Below are 21,941 nucleotides of genomic sequence, written 5' to 3'. Positions count from 1 at the left end.
ACTTGACTTGCCTGCACAATACTGACCTCAAACCTATAGAATACTTTTAGATGAATTACAGCAGAGAGACTGAGAGTCAGGCCTTCTTGTCCAACATCAGTGTGTAACCTCACAAATACACTTCAGGAAAAATGGTCATAAAGTCCAATAAACACACTCGTAAACCTTGTCGAAAACCTTTCCAGAAGAGTTTAAGATGTAATTGCAGCGGGTGGACCGATGTGGTATTAAACCCTATGGATTAAGAATGGGATGTCACTTAAATTCATATCTGAGTCAAGGCACGTGATCGAATACTTTTGGCAAGTGTCTATCATATAAATTGTCCCCATTGAAATGGTAATCTGTTCCAGCCCACCCAAAAACGCATTTTATTTATTTTTTAATAAACTGTTTTTATAAAGTGTAATTACTGTATGTACTACCGTTTTCGTGTGTTCAATGTGTGCCTTTTAAAGGGTGTGGCCAAGTGAATGATGTCAGGAGCTGGAGTTGATGTCACCCCTTGTTTGTGTTCTCATTTTGTACTTGTGTTTGACTGTTTGTTCCGTTCTCCCAACTGGCTGAAAGCGCATCAGTGACTGTGGCTCTTCTTGCCCATATGTGAGGGCATGATAGTACCTTAATCTTTTTCTTTGTTTTTCCACTTCACTGGAGCAGCGGTGTATCTGAAGCTCGCTTGTAACAAAAATTTTGGCTCGCGACACAAACCAAAAAAATTAATTATAAATTAAGTATAACATTATAACATATAACATAAATTGGGGCACTCAAAAGTCAAGCCTACCCCTGTATGTTATGGCACGGGCTAAGAAAGAAACCATACATGTTGGTGCTACACTATGATCATTCAAATTCTGCTTTCTGGATTACCAAAGTAGCTTTCATTCTATTTCTATTACCTCCATCGCAGATGATTTTCTAGGACTCCTTCAAACATTTAGCTTTTTAACTGTGAACAAGTGATGCTAGATGACAATAAATCACAAAATATAAATCCTGACATCAACCAAGCAGTCAAAAGCCTAGGTAGGATTGGAAGCTACCTGAGACTGCGCGAGCGCAGCCTGACAGGCGGTGAAGCGTGTGGTCCTTCTTCATCCGCCACACTTTCCGTGCTCCGGAAATGTTTAAACAGGAAGTGGAGATCATCTTGAGTAGGCTGGAGAGGCAGCTGATGCAAGAGCTCCTGGGAAGAGGATGACTATGGAAGAAAAGAAAAGAAGGGAGGATAAGCAGGATAAGGCCTGAACAAAACTGAAATAAGTGGAAGCCTCAGAGCATTTACTTTTGTCTCATATGGAAATGTGAATGTGGATAAGATACTAGACAGGGTGCTGAAAACAAAAAAAAAATTCTCTTTTTTTTATTTTTTAAAATCTCTGTCAGTCAGGAGTCCATGAGCTCAAGTGTTCTGTTCTGTAAAATTATTATTTTTTTATTTGGCGCTACAGTACATCCCAAGGCAGGCAGCACGGCTGTTATGTCGGCCATGTGTGCTTTCTTTTTCTCACTCCATGCCAAAATGTGTGACGTGTGGCCTGGAGTTTATGAAAACTTCCATCTGGCTGGAGTCTTAAGTGTAAAAGGAAAATGCAGGAAACAGAGGAATGGAATAGAAAAAGCAAATGTGGGGGGGTGGGGGGTTTAAAGGCAAAGTGAAAAATTAAGACTGAAAATAGGTGATAGAAAGAGGAGGCTAAAGCCTGAGGAGGAAACCAGAGATGTTTCAGGCCAAAGCAGCATAAAGAGCTCACTGAGAGGATCCCTGAAAGGGGCTTTGTATGGGGAGTGCTGACCTCACTGTCTCTGAGCCATGTGCCCAACCATGCAAAATTACAGCCATGACAGAGGAGCCGGCTATTGTTTAACAGCCAAGTGCAGTTTCAGTAACAAGTTTCAAGAGAGTATCAAGACAGCCACCACAGAGACCAGAAACAAAAACCTGATGGGTGTAACTCGAAAATGCTAAATGATATCTTACTTCAACTTTTCCCAAAAGCATAAATTGAGTGTGGAAATGTAAAATGCTTTACAGCCGCTACTAATTTGCTGTGCCAGAAAAATCACCACTGGTGAGGGCTTATTTAATGATTATTTTTTTTTAATTCCATTACAATATACAGCTACGCATAGTGGATCTTTTTTGTCATCAAAATACTTGAATTTAGTCTGAAAAACAGCTCAAATTGCATTGGAAAAAGCTCTCTTGGAAGCAATCTCCATTACTCTTGGATAGCACTTGGATGATTCATCGCTTCCCTCTGTGCAGCATGATAAAGTGCTGTGATTCAAGTATTTATCCTCAGACACATCCTGTTATCATGACTAACTAATGAAAACAAGATCTCTTTTTCTTGTGCCGTAGATACAGTAACTCAATTTAATGTGGAATGTTTGGTTCAACTGTTTGTGCTTTTAAAGTCTGTCGTGAGGGTCTCTTGTGACCTCTAACGATACACTTCTAGGTCACACGTGGGACCTCAACACTGCTGAGACACACTGCCGTGTGAGTGTGAAATGACACTCCTGACAGTCTGTAGACGCCAGCGACCTTTGTCCTTGTGCCAAGAACACAGACATGCGATGAATGAATGTTTTGGTTCCAGACTGCCCGGCGGAGCGAAAAACACACAGTCCACAAGGCCAGTTTCAAGAATACAAGCAGGTGAGAGTTTCACACTTTGAAAATGTATTTGGGGGTGGGTGGTGAAGTATCAGCTGTATTAAAGAGTTGGCATGGACGGGGTAAAGGTGACTGCAGGAATCTTGGAATAAATATACTGAGGGATACAAATACATAGATTTAAATAGATGCTTACAGATACTGATGAACTGGGTGCATTGGTACAGTATCCAGAGGAAGGGACAGATGCCACAGACCATCTTCGGCCATCTCCTCTGCTGCAAACAAAATAGTAAATTCCTGTAAGTAATGTAAAGCTTAAAAGTTCTGCAATTTCATTCACTATGGTATCACGGCACCCTTGTATTAGGGTATCAACTGTAGTGGTACAGTACCTAAAGACCATTCCCTATCTGGGCTCCAGTGCTCTGGAATGCCCTACGTGCAGAAATTAGACCAGGTACCTCTTTAGAAGCGTTTAAATATTGACTCGAGACTATTTCTACAATCTTGCAATTGGTTAAATCACATCTTGTCAGCAACTAGCGCATCCCCCTGCCTCACATCTCGATTTTGGCCTGTTTTACTGCTGGCTCTCATTACTCCCATTGGAAAGAATTGAAATGTCGTTAACTTCACTCGAGTAGCATCGTTATCTGAATCTCTAATGTATGTAACATTTTGACTTGTAACAAACAAACAATAACTGACCAAGCAACGGCCCGTAACTTGTAAGTTTAGGCACTCATAAGACAAGACACCACTGTTAACTCAAAATTCTTCATTTCTTACATTGTTACCTCCACCAAAAATAAATAGTGCAAGACGAGAGCATTTGTTTTTAATGCTTCAAGTTAATTAGCTGATTAGTTAATTGGCAGGATTATGCAAAAACTAAATTTTTTATTACAACTGGGAAGTTGACCAGTTGTCTCGAAGATTTTAAGTTAGCGACAATGTCTTTACCATCTTTGTGCATGCATTTCAATGCTACTCAAATAAAAATTAGACTGACATGTTTTGGCTTGGTGTCACTGATGGTGTAGTGGTACATTCGCCTACCTTTGGTGCGTGGGTTCAGTACCCACTCAGTGACTGTGTGAATGTGAGTGCGAATGGTTGTCCGTGTCTATATGTGCCCTGCAACTGACTGGCGATCAGTTCAGGGTGTAGTCCGCCTTTCACCCGAAGTCAGCTGGGATAGGCTCCAGCGCACCGCAACCCTAACCAGGATAGTCTGTGTTGACAATGGATGGATGGATGTTTTGGCTTGTTCAGCCTTGGTGTTCGGCACTTGACACTTTACTCGGCACCATTGAATTTGATCCTTTACCGTGTCACATCCGTCTTACTAATGCAATACACTGTGACGTACTGCTATTTGCATAGCTGACACATGTATCGCTATAGTACCTCCAAACCGCAGTGAAAATGGAAAGTAGACCAGCATTTATCACCAAACCATACCGTAGCGAGATGAACTGAACCACTTTGTAGTCTAAATTTATTTGAGGTAGATCCCAACAACCTTCCACTCTGCGTCTGAAACTTCCTATTATCAAAACTCACAAGTCAAATAAAAAAGCTTGACTGCAAAAAAATTAAATATAAAAACAACAACCATTTTAGATGGTTTCTTACCTTTCAGTACGGGCCAGATGGCTTCACAGAAGCGGGACAAGGAAGGCACAAATGAAGCAGGAGATGAAGGGGGGAGACAGTGAGAGAAGTGTGAGAGAAGTGTGAGGAACAAAGTAAACACTGCTTAATGAGAATGACAGAACAAGTCTGTCTGTCACGCTCCAGTGTGCCTGTCCCACTTTGCAGCTGAACACCTCCCAGCCTGCTCTCTGTTATAATGGAGCAATGACATTAATGGAATACAAAGATAATATACACTCACACAACCACCACTACTACAACAAACATTTGAGTGCGAAGTAACACACTCATGACGCTTCCTCCCCCATCTGTCCAGCATGGTTCTCTAAGGACATGTCCTACTTTCTTTCACTGTTTCAATCCACGATGACAAGGATGGTCAAAAGCTTCCGCAAACAAATAAGCTTTTGGGGACATGTTACTAAATGAGGACTGACAAGAGGAACTTCAATGAGTGAACAAGGCCTGCGGATTATTTGTGTTTTACTCCTGGGGTCGCATGTGCAACATATACCATATGCCTTCTTTCTGGATTGTAACACTGTGTATTGTAGTTGCTGCAACTTTATGGTGATCTAATCCCAATGGATGGATCTATACAATACTATATTCTCTTTAATTTGTATTGAAGACATGCCCAGGCCCACTGCACATCGAGCGACGCGGCCGAACTAGACTGAACTGTCATGCAGTGTGCGGGGTTCTGCAACTAGTTTTCATTTGTGGCCGCGGGTGAACGGCGTCACAATGTTGCAGTTGTTACGAGCAAACAAAAATACAATGTCGTACCACAGAAGCTTAAGCAACAATAATGTACAATTCCCAATTCCAATGAAGTTAGGCAGTTATGTAAAACGAGAATACAATGATTTGCAAATTATTTTCAACCTATAATCAGTTGAGGCGGCACGGTGGCCGACTGGTTAGAGCGTCAGCCTCACAGTTCTGAGGACCCGGGTTCAATCCCCGGCCCTGCCTGTGTGGAGTTTGCATGTTCTCCCCGTGCCTGCGTGGGTTTTCTCCGGGTACTCCGGTTTCCTCCCACATCCCAAAAACATGCATGAATTGGAGACTCTAAATTGCCCGTAGGCATGACTGTGAGTGCGAATGGTTGGTTGTTCCTATGTGCCCTGCGATTGGCTGGCAACCAGTTCAGGGTGTACCCCGCCTCCTGCCCGATGACAGCTGGGATAGGCTCCAGCACGCCCACGACCCTAGTGAGGTGAAGCGGCTCAGAAATGGATGGATGGATATATATATATATATATATATATATATACACTTAACAAATTGTTTTATTTCACATGTACTTTTGGCTAAAAAGCGAAGTGTGGAGACTCTCTGTCACCGAAATGCACATGAGTTTTCACAACAACAATAACGCCAGGCCGCCGCCAAGCCATAGTGTTTTACAATAACACTTTACTATATTTATAAGTTGAATATGTACCTGTGGATGAAAGAGTGACACATGGAGAGTTTGGAGCAAAAAACCTTTCAAATAGCCACACTCCTTTTATTTCTTGCCTGTTTCCTCTTTGTAATATTATAATATAGCTTGAACAGTCAGGGCAATCCACTTTTTCCTTGAGCATCGCGCTAGGTTTTTTTGTGGTTCAATCAAATTCAATAAAATAACAGAATAATAATTCAATACAGTACTGCATATGTGGAACCTCAAAACTACCGTAATTTCTCGTGTATAATGCGGGTTTATTTCCCCAAAAAATTGTCAAAAGTCAATATTGCGCATTATACATAGGTATAAGGGGAAAATGGAAAAACGTTCACATTTTATAAATGTATTCCACCATCTGGTGGTTATTAAAAAGCTGTACACTTTCATTCCAAATGCCACCGCCACCTAGTGGTTATAAAAAAAGTAGAGCCTACACTTTAATTCCAATATGACAGAGGTACATACATATAATGTACAATTGTGCTCATACGTTTACATACCCTGGCAGAATTTGTGAAATGTTTTTTGTTTTGTTTCTGTTTTTTTTTCTTCTTCTTATAAATATGACTGATGACTGAACAACAACCATCATTAATTTCTATATGGTTATGTTTTGTTTAATGCTTTTCTGAAATGCTTGATCGTTTAATTTGAATCCCAATAAAATTAAATGTGTTTCACCTGGTCCGTCATGTTTTCTTTAAAGAAGAATTGTACCCATCTTACAAATTCTGCCTGGGTAATCAAACATATGACCAAATCTGTGTTTTCTAATTGACTAAATAAAAGTAGGGCTGTTAATTTCAAAATAAGACCAAGTAAATTAAAAAAAGGATTCAAATAAAGTGCTTAGCTTCAGAATAATTCTTTGAAAAAAACTAACAAAATACAGATAATACTTCATGTTTTGATCATATGGGTAGAAGCAAAATCATTGAAAAAAATGCATAATACATCGGTAGAACGCTTTTCCAGAATTTTGAGGTCTTATACATGGGTGCGCATTATACACGAGAAATTACGGTATGTTTCCAAATAAGAATGCCGGGGTCACAGTTTTCACATTGTAACCAGTTGGTGTGTGGTGGTGAAGTGGGAGGGTCAATCGCCTGGAGTGCAGCTCTGAGTGGATGATTTTACCTTTTACACGATTGTCCAGTTCAGTCATGTTCGGCCGCGTCACTCGGTGCGTGGCGGGCCTTAAGGCTTCTTTATAAGCCGCGCTAACGTCACTGCGGCTGTCAATCGCGTAGTTTCCCTTTATACTCGAGCACAACCCACGCGCGCTGTTTTGAAAGTGTGCTGCAGTTCTCCTCCAAGTCAGGGGTGTTGCTACGGCTGGTATTGAATAGGACACCACAGGGTGGAGTTTCCTCAGCATATTTTTTTTGGGGCGCGCTGGTACGTCATCACAGCATGTGACTAAAACGACCAATAAGATAGAGAATCTCCGCGGTGTTCGACACGCAGCAACTATTTTTGTCGGGTGCGCGGCAGGCTACGCAGAGGTGCTGCACGGGGCAATTTGTCGGTCACGTGATGCAATGCGGGCGTTGTCGGCCGCGCGAGTATAAAGAGGCCTATAGTCCAGTGATTGCATATTACTGCTGTTCCAGGTTTGTGCGATGAAATTATTGGGACACTCATGTGAATGACAAATGAACCCAATGAACCTACCCAAACTGCACTGCACTTTCTGTCTCCACTTTGGTAGTCTATGAAGTCTTAATTTAGATGAGTCATGTAGACTCATGCGAAGTAGCACAATCCATCCTCCGGCATATGCTGCAATGTGCTGTAATGCAGTGCAACATCTAATGTTCATAACCCAAAACTAAATTATGTGCAATATTAGGGGACTGGTGTTGCAAGATTTGATTGACTTAATCAATTGGACAAGAGAGTGGAAAGGCAGGATGCGAAAGAAACTTTGTAAAACTATAGCCCATTTAGTCCATGTCTACAGGAATGCAGATATTTACTAAAATACGTTTTTCCATGCGTTTCCTGAGCTTTTGAAAAACTCGGGCCAGGGTAGAGAATTTCCAAGACTCCATCTTCAGCATTTGTGTGTCAACGGGAAAAGTAAGTTTTTTTTGTCTTGTGTCACTTTTGGTCTGTGTCATGTAAGATTTGCAACATTATCTCCCATAACTTAAAGGCCCGCTAAGATTTCCATCCATTTTCTTTACCGCTTATCCTCACAAGGGTCGCGGGCTGCTGGAGCCTATCCCAGCTATCTTCAGGCGGGAGGCGGGGTACACCCTGAACCGGTCGCCAGCCAATCGCAGGGCACATAAAAACAAACAACCATTCACATTCCCACCTACGGGCAATTTTAGAGTCTCCAATTCATGCATGTTTTTGGGATGTGGGAGGAAACCGGAGTGCCCAGAGAAAACCGACCCAGGCACGGGGAGAACATGCAAACTACACACAAGCGGGGGCGAGCGATCAAAAAACTGTCTTGGAAATTTCACACACCACAGAGAAGAGTAGAATCGAGTAGAAGAGGAGATGCTGTGGGAGTGTCGCTGAATGCTCTGAAAACCCTCCCCCTTAGAATTTTCAGCTGTCTATCAAATACTGTACGTGCCTCCTCTCCCAGTTTAGTATTCCACTGATGCACATTGCACGCATTCTCATGGGCCGCAGAAAGTCTCTGAGCCCTGGCGTAATGACCAGCAGCCACACTGGGACAATTTTGCCTCCTTTGCCGACATTGAAATTCAGCGGGCTGTGCATCATGCCGCTGTAGCCGGCAAGTTAGCCACAACAGTAGGATGGAGCGCGCTCCCCCTTCGTCGCTGCCTCGCTCACCACAGCAGAGAAACTGTAGCCCAAATCACACGAAACACTTGAGACTTCAGGGAAGATGCATTTCTTTGAGTTGTAGGCATAATTTGATGGCTAACTACATGCTGAAATGGTAGAACTGGGCCAAATGATTATGAATAAGGAAGTGGCAATTACGCTCAATGGCCACTACATGGAATAAGGACGCTTGGCAATTATATTTTGGGGGAGGAGCAACTCATGCTATTCCCTGCTTGCGTCAGCGCGCATCAGTATGCTATATCTCAATAATTCAGTCATAAATGTTTCCCAGTCTTTTCACATTTTCAGTTCTTACTGCATTTAATCCATCCATTTTCTACACCGCTCATCCTCACTAGGGTCACGGGTATGCTGGAGCCTCCCAGCTAACTGAGGGCAGGAGGCGGGGTACACCCTGAACTGGTTGCCAGGCAATCGCAGGGCACACATAAACAACCATTCATACCTACGGACAATTTAGAGTCTTCAATTAACCTACCGTGCATGTTTTTGGGATGTGGGAGGAAACCGGAGTACCCTGAGAAAACCCACGCAGGCACGGGGAGAACATGCAAACTCCACACAGGCAAGGCTGGATTTGAACCCCGGTCCTCAGAACTGTGAAGCGAACGTGCTGACCCGTAGGTCACCGTGCCGCTACTGGATTTCATTTATTTAGAAAAAAAACACAAACACTAACACACAATGACAAATGTGTGACTTACAACACAACATTTCTAATGGGCTCCATATACACAAGTGATTATTTTAAACATAATGTATGCATAAACATGTAATATCTTACTATATTGAGGAACAGAGGCTTTAGAATGCGCGCCCAGGTCTTCTGGCTTCTGATTGGTGAAAAGAGCAGATGAATGTGTTGTCATGTGGACAGAGGTTTTTGTTTTGCTTTTCTTCTTTTGAGGTAGGAAGCTATAAGTTTAAAAAAATCCATGCCTGTGTGAACTTAGCCTATAGAGTAATTAATTAATAAGCCCAAGCATTTTGGGTACATACAAGCTTGTTAAGCTCAAGATAATACATATCTAGGGAACCATGGAAACTCCACATTTTAAATCATAGACCCTTTTTTCTGCTTTTTTATGCTCTTCTAGACCCCTGTGTGTTATAATAAGTGTTTTGAGAGGGCATGCTCTGCAATTTCACCCATAATCACAGCAGCACCGGATTGCAGCTCAACCCAAGACCCGTGAGGAGCAATTGACACAGAGGCTTTTCAGCGGGCTAGGCTGGTTTTCTCTGGGCTTGTTGCCATTACTAGGGTAAAACGGACAGGTAAGAGCATGCCATTATTACCCCGTTACGTTTTGTTTAAAGACACACACACACACACACACATATAGGTGGTAGTTTTGATGACTGGAGACTGAAAGAAAAACATAATGGTGTTTCCATATAGTGGTTTTGGTTTGTCCTGATCTTAACTTGCTAGAAAAGAATCATGAATGGAAATACAAACTCAACTTTCTGCTAGTCTTTTTTTCTTATTATCTTTTGAACCCAGAGTTTACACAATTTGAGAGACGCACCACAGACATACATTCGATCGACTGGCCTCCATTTAATCACTTTTACTGAATGACATAAATGTCTGAACCTGTGTCAGCAGTCAGCAGATGATAAGGTGAGCCTGATGTCACATGCAAAAATTCAAATGATTTCAAGTCAACTCTTACCTGCGGGCAAACTGGAAGTTAGCAGAGCTGCTTGCAGACACATTTCTGGGGCTTTCTGAAGGGCTGCTGCTAGCTAAAGAAACACTGTGTGTTAGAAACTAAGACTTACAAACCGCTAACAAATAACATTAGTTAATGATTTTTATGATTGTCGTATGAAGTGGTGTTGAATTCCACTACGTCATAATGAGAGCTACAGTATTTCATTTGTACACTAGTATAGGCTACCCTATTTTGGTATATTAATATTATTAATATCATCATTTTAGTATAATGGGGCAAATGCAATATAAATATATTCACTCTCTCTTTACCAGTATCATACAAACATAAACATTATCTTTGTAAAGTCAGAATTTCTGATACAGCTCAACAATTTATATGGATTTCACTGAAACTATACTATTGAGAGGAGATTCTGCCGCTGTCATGTACCCAAATAAAGTTACCAAAACATTAGAAAGTCATATTAAGACTTGGGGTTGAACCAACTAGTCGACATTACAACTGCTCAATTACGATTAGAGCTTGAAGTCGATTAATTGCTAATCACATTTTGGCATTAACAACACAGACGCCTCATTGAAATCTAACTGAGTGAACGAGCTTGTGATTGGAGGCAAAAGCATGCACAGCAAGTTGACAACTAAAAAAATACATCAATGACATCATCGATTAATCGATGTCGACTCGACTACGATCACCTTAGTGGTGACTACAAAAAAGCTGAAGTTGTTTAGCCCCTAATTAAGACTAGTGGAAGCTAGAAATGTTTGATACTAAAGAGGACTTTGAATCCTTTATGTAACATAATCCTATTACTGTATATTGGGATCCACTTGCAGGAAATAAACAAAATAAGACTGCGGGAAAAATACCGACAATCTTGTGACATTCCCCATCAAAACAAGAGCGCTGCTGTATGGGTATCCTGCCATTGTGGACCCCCTTCATGCACATAGTACATCAAATGACTGCCAAGCAATAATCACACATAGATCTCAGCTAGCACACAACTGTAAACACAAAAACACACCAAAAGTACCTGTGGCAAGCGGGAGAGGTGAAAGCGGTCGTGAGAGTGTGGGTGAAGGGGTCCCGACCGCCAAACTTCTTCTCTTGTTATTACGGGCACTGTAAGAGGAGGAAAATAAATTTAACGGCTAAAAATATTTTCTTATGCAATGTGCTCCCACAAACACGATCTTCATGTTTACACAAAGAGCATTCATTTTGATGAATAAATATAATAAGAACATCATGAGAATATATTAGCAAAGGATCACCAATGAACAATGTCACACACACATACTGATTAAATTTGTCTGGAAGCGTTCCTGTGAATGGGTTGAAGCAAGAGCAGCTCATCCTACAAAAAAAGCCTTGTCTGACAGTTATAGAAGGAAGCCAAATGCACCCACTGATGGACTCCCATCAAATAACTGTCCAGTCTACCCATGCCATTACACATCCATCACCAGTGAGCACAACATTTCTCCACAGTGGCTGAGATCAACGACTAGCATGAGATTTGCTTTGGTTTGCATTGGCATTAACACAGTAAGAGAACATAATTCTGCATATCTGTATAATAGTTGAATCATTTTGCATTAAAAGTGAAATGTCTTCAACAATCAAGAAGAGTCAAGTTGCCTCGATTTAACTTCTGCAGATTACCACGACCTGGAAGACTTGAGTATCTACATTGAACTCTGTAAACATTCATTTATTTTTAAAGTATTGTATTAATGGAACGCTTATATCCATCTGTATTGCGTCTTGGCTTAATCTTGTTGCTTGGATTCCTCTTGCAAGCACGTTATAGGTGCCAGAGTTTACATTTCATAATTTATTGTATTATCTGTTACAGTAAAGCCCCATATCCTTCCATTCCAATGTAAAAACGCACCCTATTTTTGGTCACTTGCTCAATGCGTCAAAGCAGTTACGCACCGTAACTTCAGGGCTCTGTCCACCTTGCACTTACTTCTTAACCGGAATACAGTGGCACGTCTAAGGTCAAACACAATCTGTTCCAGGATGCTGGTCTGCCTTTGAAGGACTGACAAACTCTGATTTCTAAGACACTTTTCCCATTTGAAATAGTGAAAAATACATTGAATGAAATCCAACTGTCACCAACCCAAAACCTTGACTAACTCCAGGAATGGTTTAAGTAACATTTTAACATTCATAATGACTAACAAGTATATCTTCCATTTCATTCTTAAGAGGAAAAAGTCAAACCATAACAATAGGATGAAAGAGTCACTGATGGGCTTCATCTACATTCAGTAGAGAGACAATACATGCTTGTCGTGACAGCACGATAAATAATACTGTAGCTCAATGTTCCATGTCTCCTGATGGGAAGATTCGTCATAAAATCACAGAGTACCAATGAAAGCCACAGTAATGAGTAGGATGCATGACTGATGTATGAGTCTAGCAAAAAAAAAAAAAAAAAGAGCCATGTTAACCATACTGTATATTAAAAAAAAAAAAAAATCCTCACTGGACACTTCATTATGTACACTTGCACAACTAATACATATAGGGCCACAAGTGTGCCCTAAAAAGGACAACCGAAAGGATAATCGTACATTTTCCGCATATTCAGCAACTTGGTTAACCTGAGCATTATTATTAGTTACCACTTTAATAATAAACCTTATAAACCTGATTTTTACAAGCCCCAATTAACGAGTTTTTCAAAGTACAAACTGTAGCTTGGTTGATGTCTTTGATGTATGAGCCAGCTTCACATACACCACAAACTCCATGCGGGCTTTCATGTGTCTTGCGCTGAGGAAAGGCTTCCGTCGGGCCACTCTGCCATAAGGCACTGACTGGTGAAGGGCTGCAGTGATGGTTGACTTTCTCCCATCTCCCGAATGCATCTCTGAAGCTCAGCCACAGTGATCTTTGGGTTCTTCTTTACATCTCTCACCAAGGCTCTTCTCCCTCGATTGCTCAATTTGGCCGGACGGCTCCAGGAAGGCTCCAGCTCCAGGAAGAGTTCTGGTCATCCCAAACGTCTTCCATTTTAAGAATTATGGAGGCCACTGTGCTCTTAGGAACCTTAAGTGCAGCAGATTATTTTTTTTGTAACCTTGGCCAGATCTGTGCCTTGGCACAATTCTGTCTCTGAGCTCTTCAGGCTGTTCCTTTGACCTCATGATTCTCATTTGCGCTGACATGCACTGTGAGCTGTAAGGTCTCATACAGTAAAATCAGTAAAAACCTGCAACAAAAGCTCAGAGAAACATTGCTCAACCTATCTATGACCGCCAGTTTTGAGTTGTCACTGCATGGATTCACCGAATTTGGGTCAGTAAACACCGAAGCAGTAACTGCTACATCAGAGGACACCATGTAATAATTACACTTTATAAAACCATTTGTCTTTACATTCTCTTTGGTTATCTATACATCCATTCTCTGTACCGCTTATCCTCACTAGGGTCGGATTTCATTAAATATTGCGGCTGTATCCAATAAAATGGTCGGTGAGGGTATCATTCACTCCTAAAGAATGACCCTTATCAGCAACGACGCTTGTAAATACAAAAGCATACCCCAACGCTCTTCTACGATGAGAGCCTCTATATTAGCCAAAAGAGATAAGGCTGCCATAAACGATGATAGCCTCGATATGAACGCTACAAACTCTTTTTACTGGTGCAGCATGGGACATACGTGCACTGCTATCCGGTCAGACCTAATTCAATCTCTCTCTCGGAGAAAAGCAAACATCATGATCATCACGTCGGAAAAATTGATCAACAGTGGCACTTTGTGGAGTTTTATGCGACAGATGGGTGCAGACAATGTGCAGTCCACACACCCACACACACACTTCCCTAATGGAAAGAGCAACTAGGGCGAATGGAACAGCCATATAGTATGTAGGCTGTCACATTTGCAACAATGGGATTATTATCAACCTGAGCACGTAAGGAAACACTGTGGAAAAATAGAAGAATTTTTGTCTCCATTATAGATACAATTATTTTACCCTTTGGTTCTTTTCATCATGGCCCCAGTAACAAAACTTGTTTTGTAGCTCGGTAGCACCGTCCAGTAATGGTTTTGGTCCGCCATGGTGGTGGTGGTGGTGGTGGTGACCGATAAAGGGAATCCAAGTACGGGAAGTGTCCTCTACAGCCAGGGGCTCATCTCAGAGAGCCTCCCCCAGTGGAGCCTCGCTGGTGTCAGGTAGCTTTGCTCGGTTAGTCGGCGGCGTCCGATGGCGGAAAGTCCGTCGTTGAGCTTCGGTAAAAATTGAGGCCAGACCCGCGGCTCGCCAGCTCGGTGATGACGAGCCGCTTCTACGGCCATGTCCCGTCCTTCTAGGTCTCCCCTGTCACCCGTTACGCTTCAGGAAAAGTCTGTCCGCATCGGCATGCGACATTATCTACTGATAACGCTTACAAAAAAATAAAGACGGATAAAAAAAGTTTCTAGTCACGGCAGCGACAAACAGCGCATGCGCAGAAATCGACGCTGGAGGGTGGAGGAAATGCTGTTGCCTTCAGGTATCCTCGGATAAAATTGGAAAAACACAAACTTGGTAACGACCCACTATAAAAACAAAAATATGTAATTGGGTCACGACGGGGGATAAAAATAATGTCACTACAATGCCTGTTAAGTTTAAAGGCTATGTTTAAGAATTCCAATGCTTGAATATGGGAAGTAGAACATGATATCGATGCAATTTGTGAAGGATTTCTTCAGGGAATAGATACAGTGCAGTACTCAACTCTTGTACCCATAACATCTGACTATGGATTTCAGTTTAAATTACAGTGGTGACTTGAGAGCTGTGTTTCATTTGTTCCGTGACGATGCTCGCAGCTCAAAACACTCATATCTGGGGCAGCATAATACAGTCAGAGACACCCACAAAGCGTCACTGATGGTGTAGTGGTACACTCGCCTGACTTTGGTGCAGGCAGCGTGGGTTCAGTTCCCACTCAGTGACGGTGTGAATGTGAGTGCGAATGGTTGTCCGTGTCTATATGTGCCATGTGACTGACTGGCGACCAGTTCAGGGTGTAGTCTGCCTTTCGCCCGAAGTCAGCTGGGATAGGCTCCAGCGTCCCGCGACCCTAACCAGGATAAGCGGTGTTGAAAATGGATTGATGGACACCCACGAAGCATAGTTACACAACTGACTCAGTAATATGTTATTTTTCGCAAAGGATAGAGAATATATTCCTGTTATTATTGTTATAAAATCTGTTTATGTGTTGCTCCACCGTTTGTGTTCACATACCCATTTCTTAAAGAGTTATAGCGCAGCAACGCAAATGTTAGTCGTTAACCCGTCTGTGGTGTTTAACATTGTTTGTTAGCATTACTAACTAAGTTAAATGGACTTCCCTAAAAGCTACGTGTTTACAACATGTAATTCTCCTTGTTTTATGTTGACTTTGACAGTAAACTTCAGCTGGGAGTGGCAATAAACTTGAGCTTGAAGGCCTTTTTTTAAAGAATTGTTCGCTATCTGCCAAACTGCTGCTTGTTATGAAGTGAGTAGAGTTCACTGCCAGCATTCAGCGCTCATATCTCAAATTTTTGTTTGCAAGTCAAAGCAGAAGATCCAAATGACGTCTCCATCCATCCATCCATCCATTTTCTGAGCCGCTTCTCCTCACTAGGGTCGCGGGCATGCTGGAGCCTATCCCAGCTGTCATCGGGCAGGAGGCGGGGTACACCCTGAACTGGTTGCCAGCCAATCGCAGGGCACATCGAAACAAACAACCATTCACACTCACAGTCATGCCTACGGGCAATTTAGAGTCTCCAATTAATGCATGTTTTTGGGATGTGGGAGGAAACCGGAGTGCCCGGAGAAAACCCACGCAGGCACGGGGAGAACATGCAAACTCCACACAGGCGGGGACGGGGATTGAACCCCGCACCTCAGAACTGTGAGGCTGACGCTCTAACCAGTCGGCCACCGTGCCGCAAATGACGTCTCGTATCTCCAAAACACTTAAGTCGGGTCACTCATATCTCAAGGTACCACTGTATGTAAATACAGTATTTCATAGAGCACATAAAAAAATCAACTGCAGCTGAAATAAGATGTAAATAAAATCGGACATAAAATAATAACAAATAATAATACATACATAAAATTTTACTTTTTTAATACAAATATAATCTTTAAAAACATCGATGACATCCAGAGACTCCTGCAGTCCCTCCACTGTGTCTTTATATCAAACTGTCACTGTCCTTACTTTGGCTGCCTGCTGTACCATCAGCAACCTGTTGATGGTCTCAAGGTGTATCAAGTTGTGGTCAGATTCCCCATAGGAGGGAAGAGAGAAGAGCCATATGTTACCTTCACATTAGCATACAGGAGGTTCAGAGTTGTATTCCCTCTCGTTTCAGAATCTACATGTTGTGAAACGAGAAAAAACAACCGACCAATATGAGGTTGCTGGTATGCTGAAATTGTAATCTCAAGATCACAGCGTGCATGACGTCACTCGCACTGGGTGCAGCTAAAGGTTGAATGTAAACAAACAACTGCATATCTATATGTCCATCCATCCATCCATGGTGGCTGGTGTATCAAAATTTTAGATTTGATTCATGACATATAGTATGCAGTACATCAACCAACCACAACATTAAGTACTGTATATTTTCACAATCTAATGAGATCCAATCCAAATTATGCCTTCCTGTGGTTACGATATTTTGACTTACTGGCACTGTGGGCGGTAAATTCTGACTATTCTGGAACAGTATAGGAACAATCAAAAATGATATACACCAAGTTATTTCCTGTTGCCTTTTTATTTCCTTTAAAAGTTTAACGCAAGGTTCTCACATACTCAAATACAATACCCAATGACCTCCCAGCAACCAATAAATATTCAAACCGTGCCCCTTAAGTTAACATAAAACCAGTCTGAGCGGTGAAACCACTTTGACTGCAGACAGCCCTGATCTACAGCTTCAGTTGTTGGCTCCCAGGAGGCTGGGCCTGGTCAATGTATACACCCGTGAAATACCGGTAGTATTGACAGCCCCTGATAAACTGAAAGGTGACAAGCACCAGAATGATCTTGTGGGAAGAGAATGACTTTGTATCACTTACACATTTCCTCTCCGGGGAAGACTCAGCTCTTTCTGGAATAAAGAAATGGGGAAAAAAACAAATTAGGAATACAGAAACATTACTTTGGTGTGAATAACCATCATGATGTTAGTGGCAAATAAGTATATTTGTATTTACTGTATACAGTTATGTTTAAGTATAGTACCATAAAAAGGCATGAGCCTCCTCAAATTCTTACAAATGTATGATTTTAGTATCCCCACTTTAAAGTTTAAGATCATTAAACAAATGTCAATATTAGACAAAGATAACCCAAGTAAACATTAAGTCCAGTTTTAAAATGGTGGTTGTATTTATTAAGGGGGGAAAAAACTATTCAAAGCGAGTGAAAAAGTAATGGCCCCCTAAACCAAATAACTGGTTGGGCTATCCCTCAGCAGCAACAACTGAAAATCAAGCGTCTTCTATAACAGGCCATGAGTCTTTCACATCTCTGTGAAGATATTTTGGCCCACTCATCCTTGCAGAATTGTTTTAATTCAGCAACACTGGAGGATTTTCAAACATGAGCGACCTTTTTAAGGTCATCGCGCACCATTTCAATGGGATTCAAGTCCAAACTTTGACTAAGGTATTCCCCAAAACATTGTTTTTTATATTTTATTTATTTATTTATTTTTATTTTATTATTTTTTAAGCCATTCGGAAGTTGAATTGCTGGTGTGTTTGGGATCATTTTCCAGCTGCAGAACCAAAGTGTGCTTTAGCTTCAGCATTAAGTTAAACTGACTTATCCAAAGCAAGCTTTGTGGTTGTTTTACATAGACATGGTTTTATGTTTAGTTTGACACTTTAAACTGGGAGTGGCAATAAATAGCTTGAAGCCTCTTTTTAAAGAATTGTTCACGATCTGCCAAACCGCCGCTTGTTGTGAAGTGAATATGGTGGGCATGAACTCAAGTTCATGTCCAGCATACTCTTATCTCAAAGTCAAAGCAAATTTTTTTTTTACAAACGACGGCCCGTATCGCCAAAAACTTGGATTCGGGTCACTTGTATTGCAAGGCACGAGTGTATTTAATATTATTGTACGCCACATTATGCCCAGTTTGAACATTAACACTGTGCTTAAATATGGGAACATTATTTTTAATGTGCTTGAATAAAGATTCAATTAAAATGTATTGCACAAAAAGTTAAATATTTCTTTTTACCTAAATAAATGTTTTTTTTAAAAAAAAAAAAACATGTCTAAAAGATTAAATGCAAATGTATTGTACTAAAAAGTTAATTACAACTGTACTGTACTTTAGCAGTGATTCTTTCGCGTACAACTAGAGGGGGTTTGTGGACCACTATTGGTACATGTACCACACTTTGAGAATCACTGCTCTGTTGGTTTCAGATCAAGCCTTGACAATTGAAGAATATTCTTTTGTTTTTTATTTTGCCTTCAAACAGAGCATTGTCTTCTCAGTTTTGTAGCATTTGAAATGTCAGAAGGGAATATTGGCCTATACACCTCACAATTCATCTTGTTCTCCTCTTAGGATTATCATTAAACATCAATGAGGCCGTTCCATTAGCAGCCATACATTCCCATGTAATAACACTGCCACAACTATGTTTGACACACAATGAGGTATGCTTGGGATCATGAGCTGTTTCTTTTCTTTTTCCCCCCTGGCATGTTCAAGTAATCTAATTCTCGAAAATGTGTGTTTTTTTTTGGTTTTTTTTAGAATTTTTCTTCTGGGGAAGTCTAATTTGTCTTTCCTGTTCTTGAATATTACCATCTCTCACATTTAGATTTTGACAGTGATGTGCATAAAGTCTAAAAGTCTTCAATGACATCTGTATTGTTTCATTTTAAATATGTCGTGGTGGTGTATGAAGCTGAAATCCTAATAGCTAATGAAATCATCCAAACATCTCCAGACCTAACTGGAGGTTGGTTAGTAAACATATTCTGAACATTCATTAGATGTTTAACAAGCTACTGCATAAGAAGTTCTTCTGATGGATCAATCACTCTCAATCCCCCTGATTTCCCTCTTAGTGCATGTAAATGTCATTAGCTTCAGTGTGGCCTAGTTTCCTGCGTTACAAATAGGTTCTGAGTCACTGAGAATACAGTGGGAGTCTTCACTGGGGCATCCCATGCCATGTGTTTGGTAGAATTGTGGTTAAACAACGTTGAGAGCAGTCAGGATTTGTTAACAATAATTTTTGTAATAATATTTGTGCTACACAGATCCATTGAATAATGGTTGTTTGTAAATAGAACCACAAAGAATGGGTGTTAGATAGTACCCAAAAGCGGTTCCCCTATGTGTACAAGCTAAAGAACTGCATTTGCGTACTACGTAGAACCTTAATCTTTTAGAGTATATGCTTAATAATTCCACATTAGAGTAATATATCCCTAACTACTACCCTAACCCCGCAGTTGTGACCTTTCATATTAATTATTAATATTATTAATATTCTCCTCCTAAACCAGAAGCACCAAGATTACAGTATCTTATTTACTGCAGAAAATGTACACTGCTCTGATGAATGGCACTTAATTATTCCCACTATAGGAAAACAAACATGGCATTCAGGAGATGATAAAGGAGGTGTTCCTGTCTAGATCATGTGTGCTCCCCTTATCACCAAGGCAACCAGATTTACCAAAGCCTTGTAAATGAGATGCTCCTAAATAAGCACAAGCTCGTGGTCACTTCACAACACTGCCACCGCCTGTACAAATGATCAACACATTATGTATGATTACATCTATAGAGGGGGAAAGAATGGGCAACACCCCGATGCAAATCCTCACAAAATGCTGTTATCTCATCCTCACGCTCATTGTAATTTGCCCGGAAACAAGCGGCGTGTCGTGACAGCGTCCATGTATTTATTTACCTGTAACCCACGTCGTCTAAGGATATTCGGCTCATCCATGATTAAAGACAACAAAAATACATAAACCCTCCAAAGCGTCTTGTTGCTCAGTCAAGCCATTTTGCTATATGCTGCGCCCGGGAGAGAGTGCTCCTCCTCACTGCTGCGCCACCAAAATCCCACCCCCCGCCTCTTCTTCCTCTTCATCCTGCTCATCTTCTTCGCTTGGTGTCACCACAGACCCCTGAAAGGTTGTCACTTAAGCCGGTTGATCACGTGGCGGAGAGGAGGGTGGTGTGTGTGTCTTTGGATAGCCAGAGGTGGCAAAAGTATTCACAAAGTAAGTACAGAAATGTATGTGGTTTTTATTTTTTTGAAATACACTGTCAACTATGTACAAAACAAAACCAGTTTTGATAACTTGGCACAAAAGAAAAAAAAATTGGCACATAAAATGATCTCTTTTATGAAAGGGTAGTTTACAATTCCCCGCGGCACCCCAAATAATTCCTTTTTGTCATATTTGTTGAAACTGTCAGTATGACCTGGCAGTAGTACATAGGTAAAATACTGTGACAAAAAAAATCAATCCTCTCTGGCCCCTTCTTGTGCCTCTAATTTGATTTGCAAGAAATCACTGCAGCTGAGGAAAAACAACCAGAGACAGAAAACGTGATTGACAAGGTATCTATCGATTATTTCTTGTGCACTCACTGTGGTCTCATGCCGACCTGGTGCCTTGGGCTTCAGGAGCTTTGCTGAAACTATGGTGGAAAATCCTCTTCCAGAAAGTAAAAAAAATGCCACTCCCTCGTTTGCATGTCAGAGCTGAGAGAATTCAGAAGCAAGGCAGAATTAGTAACATTTTTGCTCAACAGGTTCATTTATCACCTCTGACGCCGTATAATAATGTGGCCGGGCAGATCTTGCCCTGGGCCTTGAGTTTGAAACCAGGAAACTAGCGGAAAAGCATTTAGTTGTTAACTTGCTTTGCCTTTCATTATTTGTCACTGACATAGCTAGATAGAAAATCTAGATTATTTCTAGTAAATAACAATATTTTTTTGTGAAATGAAATGGTTAGTGCTTGAAAATAACTGCCATAGTCCATCACTAACCGATACTAATGTGGTAGTATATATGTATTTACCCGCAAAACAACTTTCGCAAATTCGCTCAGTTTAACAAAGCTAAACTCAACCACGAACTCCCTAAATACAAGCGTCACATTGACTCTCCTACCAGGGAAAATAACATTTTAGACCACTGCTATACAATGCTAAATAACGCATAGTGTGCTATACCTCGTGCAGGCCTGGGCTCGTCGGATCACTGCTTATTTCACTTAATACCAACATAAAGGCAAAAACTTAAATGCGCGAAGCCTACGGTGAAAACAATGAAAAAGTGGATTAACGAAACAAAGACAGAACTTCAAAGCTGTCTAAACTGCACAGACTGGAGTGCCTTTGAAAATTCAGCTGGCAGCCTGGATGAATATAAGGACACTGTCACATCCTATATTAGTTTCTCTGAAGAGGTGTGCGTACCAACAAAGTCATTTCGCACATTCAACAACAACCAACCGTGCTTCACTGCCAAACTTAAGCAACTTCGCCAGGCTAAAGAGCACGAATATCAAAGTGGGGACAGGGCCCTGTATAATCACAATAGAAACCAGCTGACTAAATAAATTAAAAT

General features: G+C 41.1%; 1 protein-coding gene across 3 annotated transcripts in view; it reads right to left on the bottom strand.

Moving 5' to 3' along the window:
• The window catches only part of mast3a (microtubule associated serine/threonine kinase 3a), a 35,834-nt gene extending 15,449 nt beyond the window's left edge, over window positions 1–20,385 (bottom strand). The window contains exons 1-7 of one of the 3 annotated variants that reach the window (XM_061797613.1): window positions 20,262–20,385; window positions 17,388–17,419; window positions 11,310–11,398; window positions 10,265–10,337; window positions 4,268–4,288; window positions 2,823–2,904; window positions 1,047–1,204 (exon numbers count right to left, since the gene is read on the bottom strand). In XM_061797613.1, the coding sequence (XP_061653597.1) occupies window positions 1,047–1,204; window positions 2,823–2,904; window positions 4,268–4,288; window positions 10,265–10,337; window positions 11,310–11,398; window positions 17,388–17,419; window positions 20,262–20,300 (494 nt within the window). In that variant the 5' untranslated portion in view covers window positions 20,301–20,385. Of the gene's footprint in view, window positions 1–1,046; window positions 1,205–2,822; window positions 2,905–4,267; window positions 4,289–10,264; window positions 10,338–11,309; window positions 11,399–14,282; window positions 14,773–17,387; window positions 17,420–20,261 lie in introns of those variants that run through there. The other 2 variants (XM_061797612.1, XM_061797614.1) reach the window with 2 other exon arrangements.
• Between the last annotated feature and the right edge of the window lie 1,556 nt (window positions 20,386–21,941).

The sequence above is a fragment of the Phyllopteryx taeniolatus genome, chromosome 14, assembly GCF_024500385.1.
Source record: "Phyllopteryx taeniolatus isolate TA_2022b chromosome 14, UOR_Ptae_1.2, whole genome shotgun sequence".
NCBI classification, from domain to species: Eukaryota; Metazoa; Chordata; class Actinopteri; order Syngnathiformes; family Syngnathidae; genus Phyllopteryx; species Phyllopteryx taeniolatus.
The sequence above is the reverse complement of the archived record's forward strand: the minus strand, read 5'-3'. Positions and strand labels throughout refer to the sequence as shown.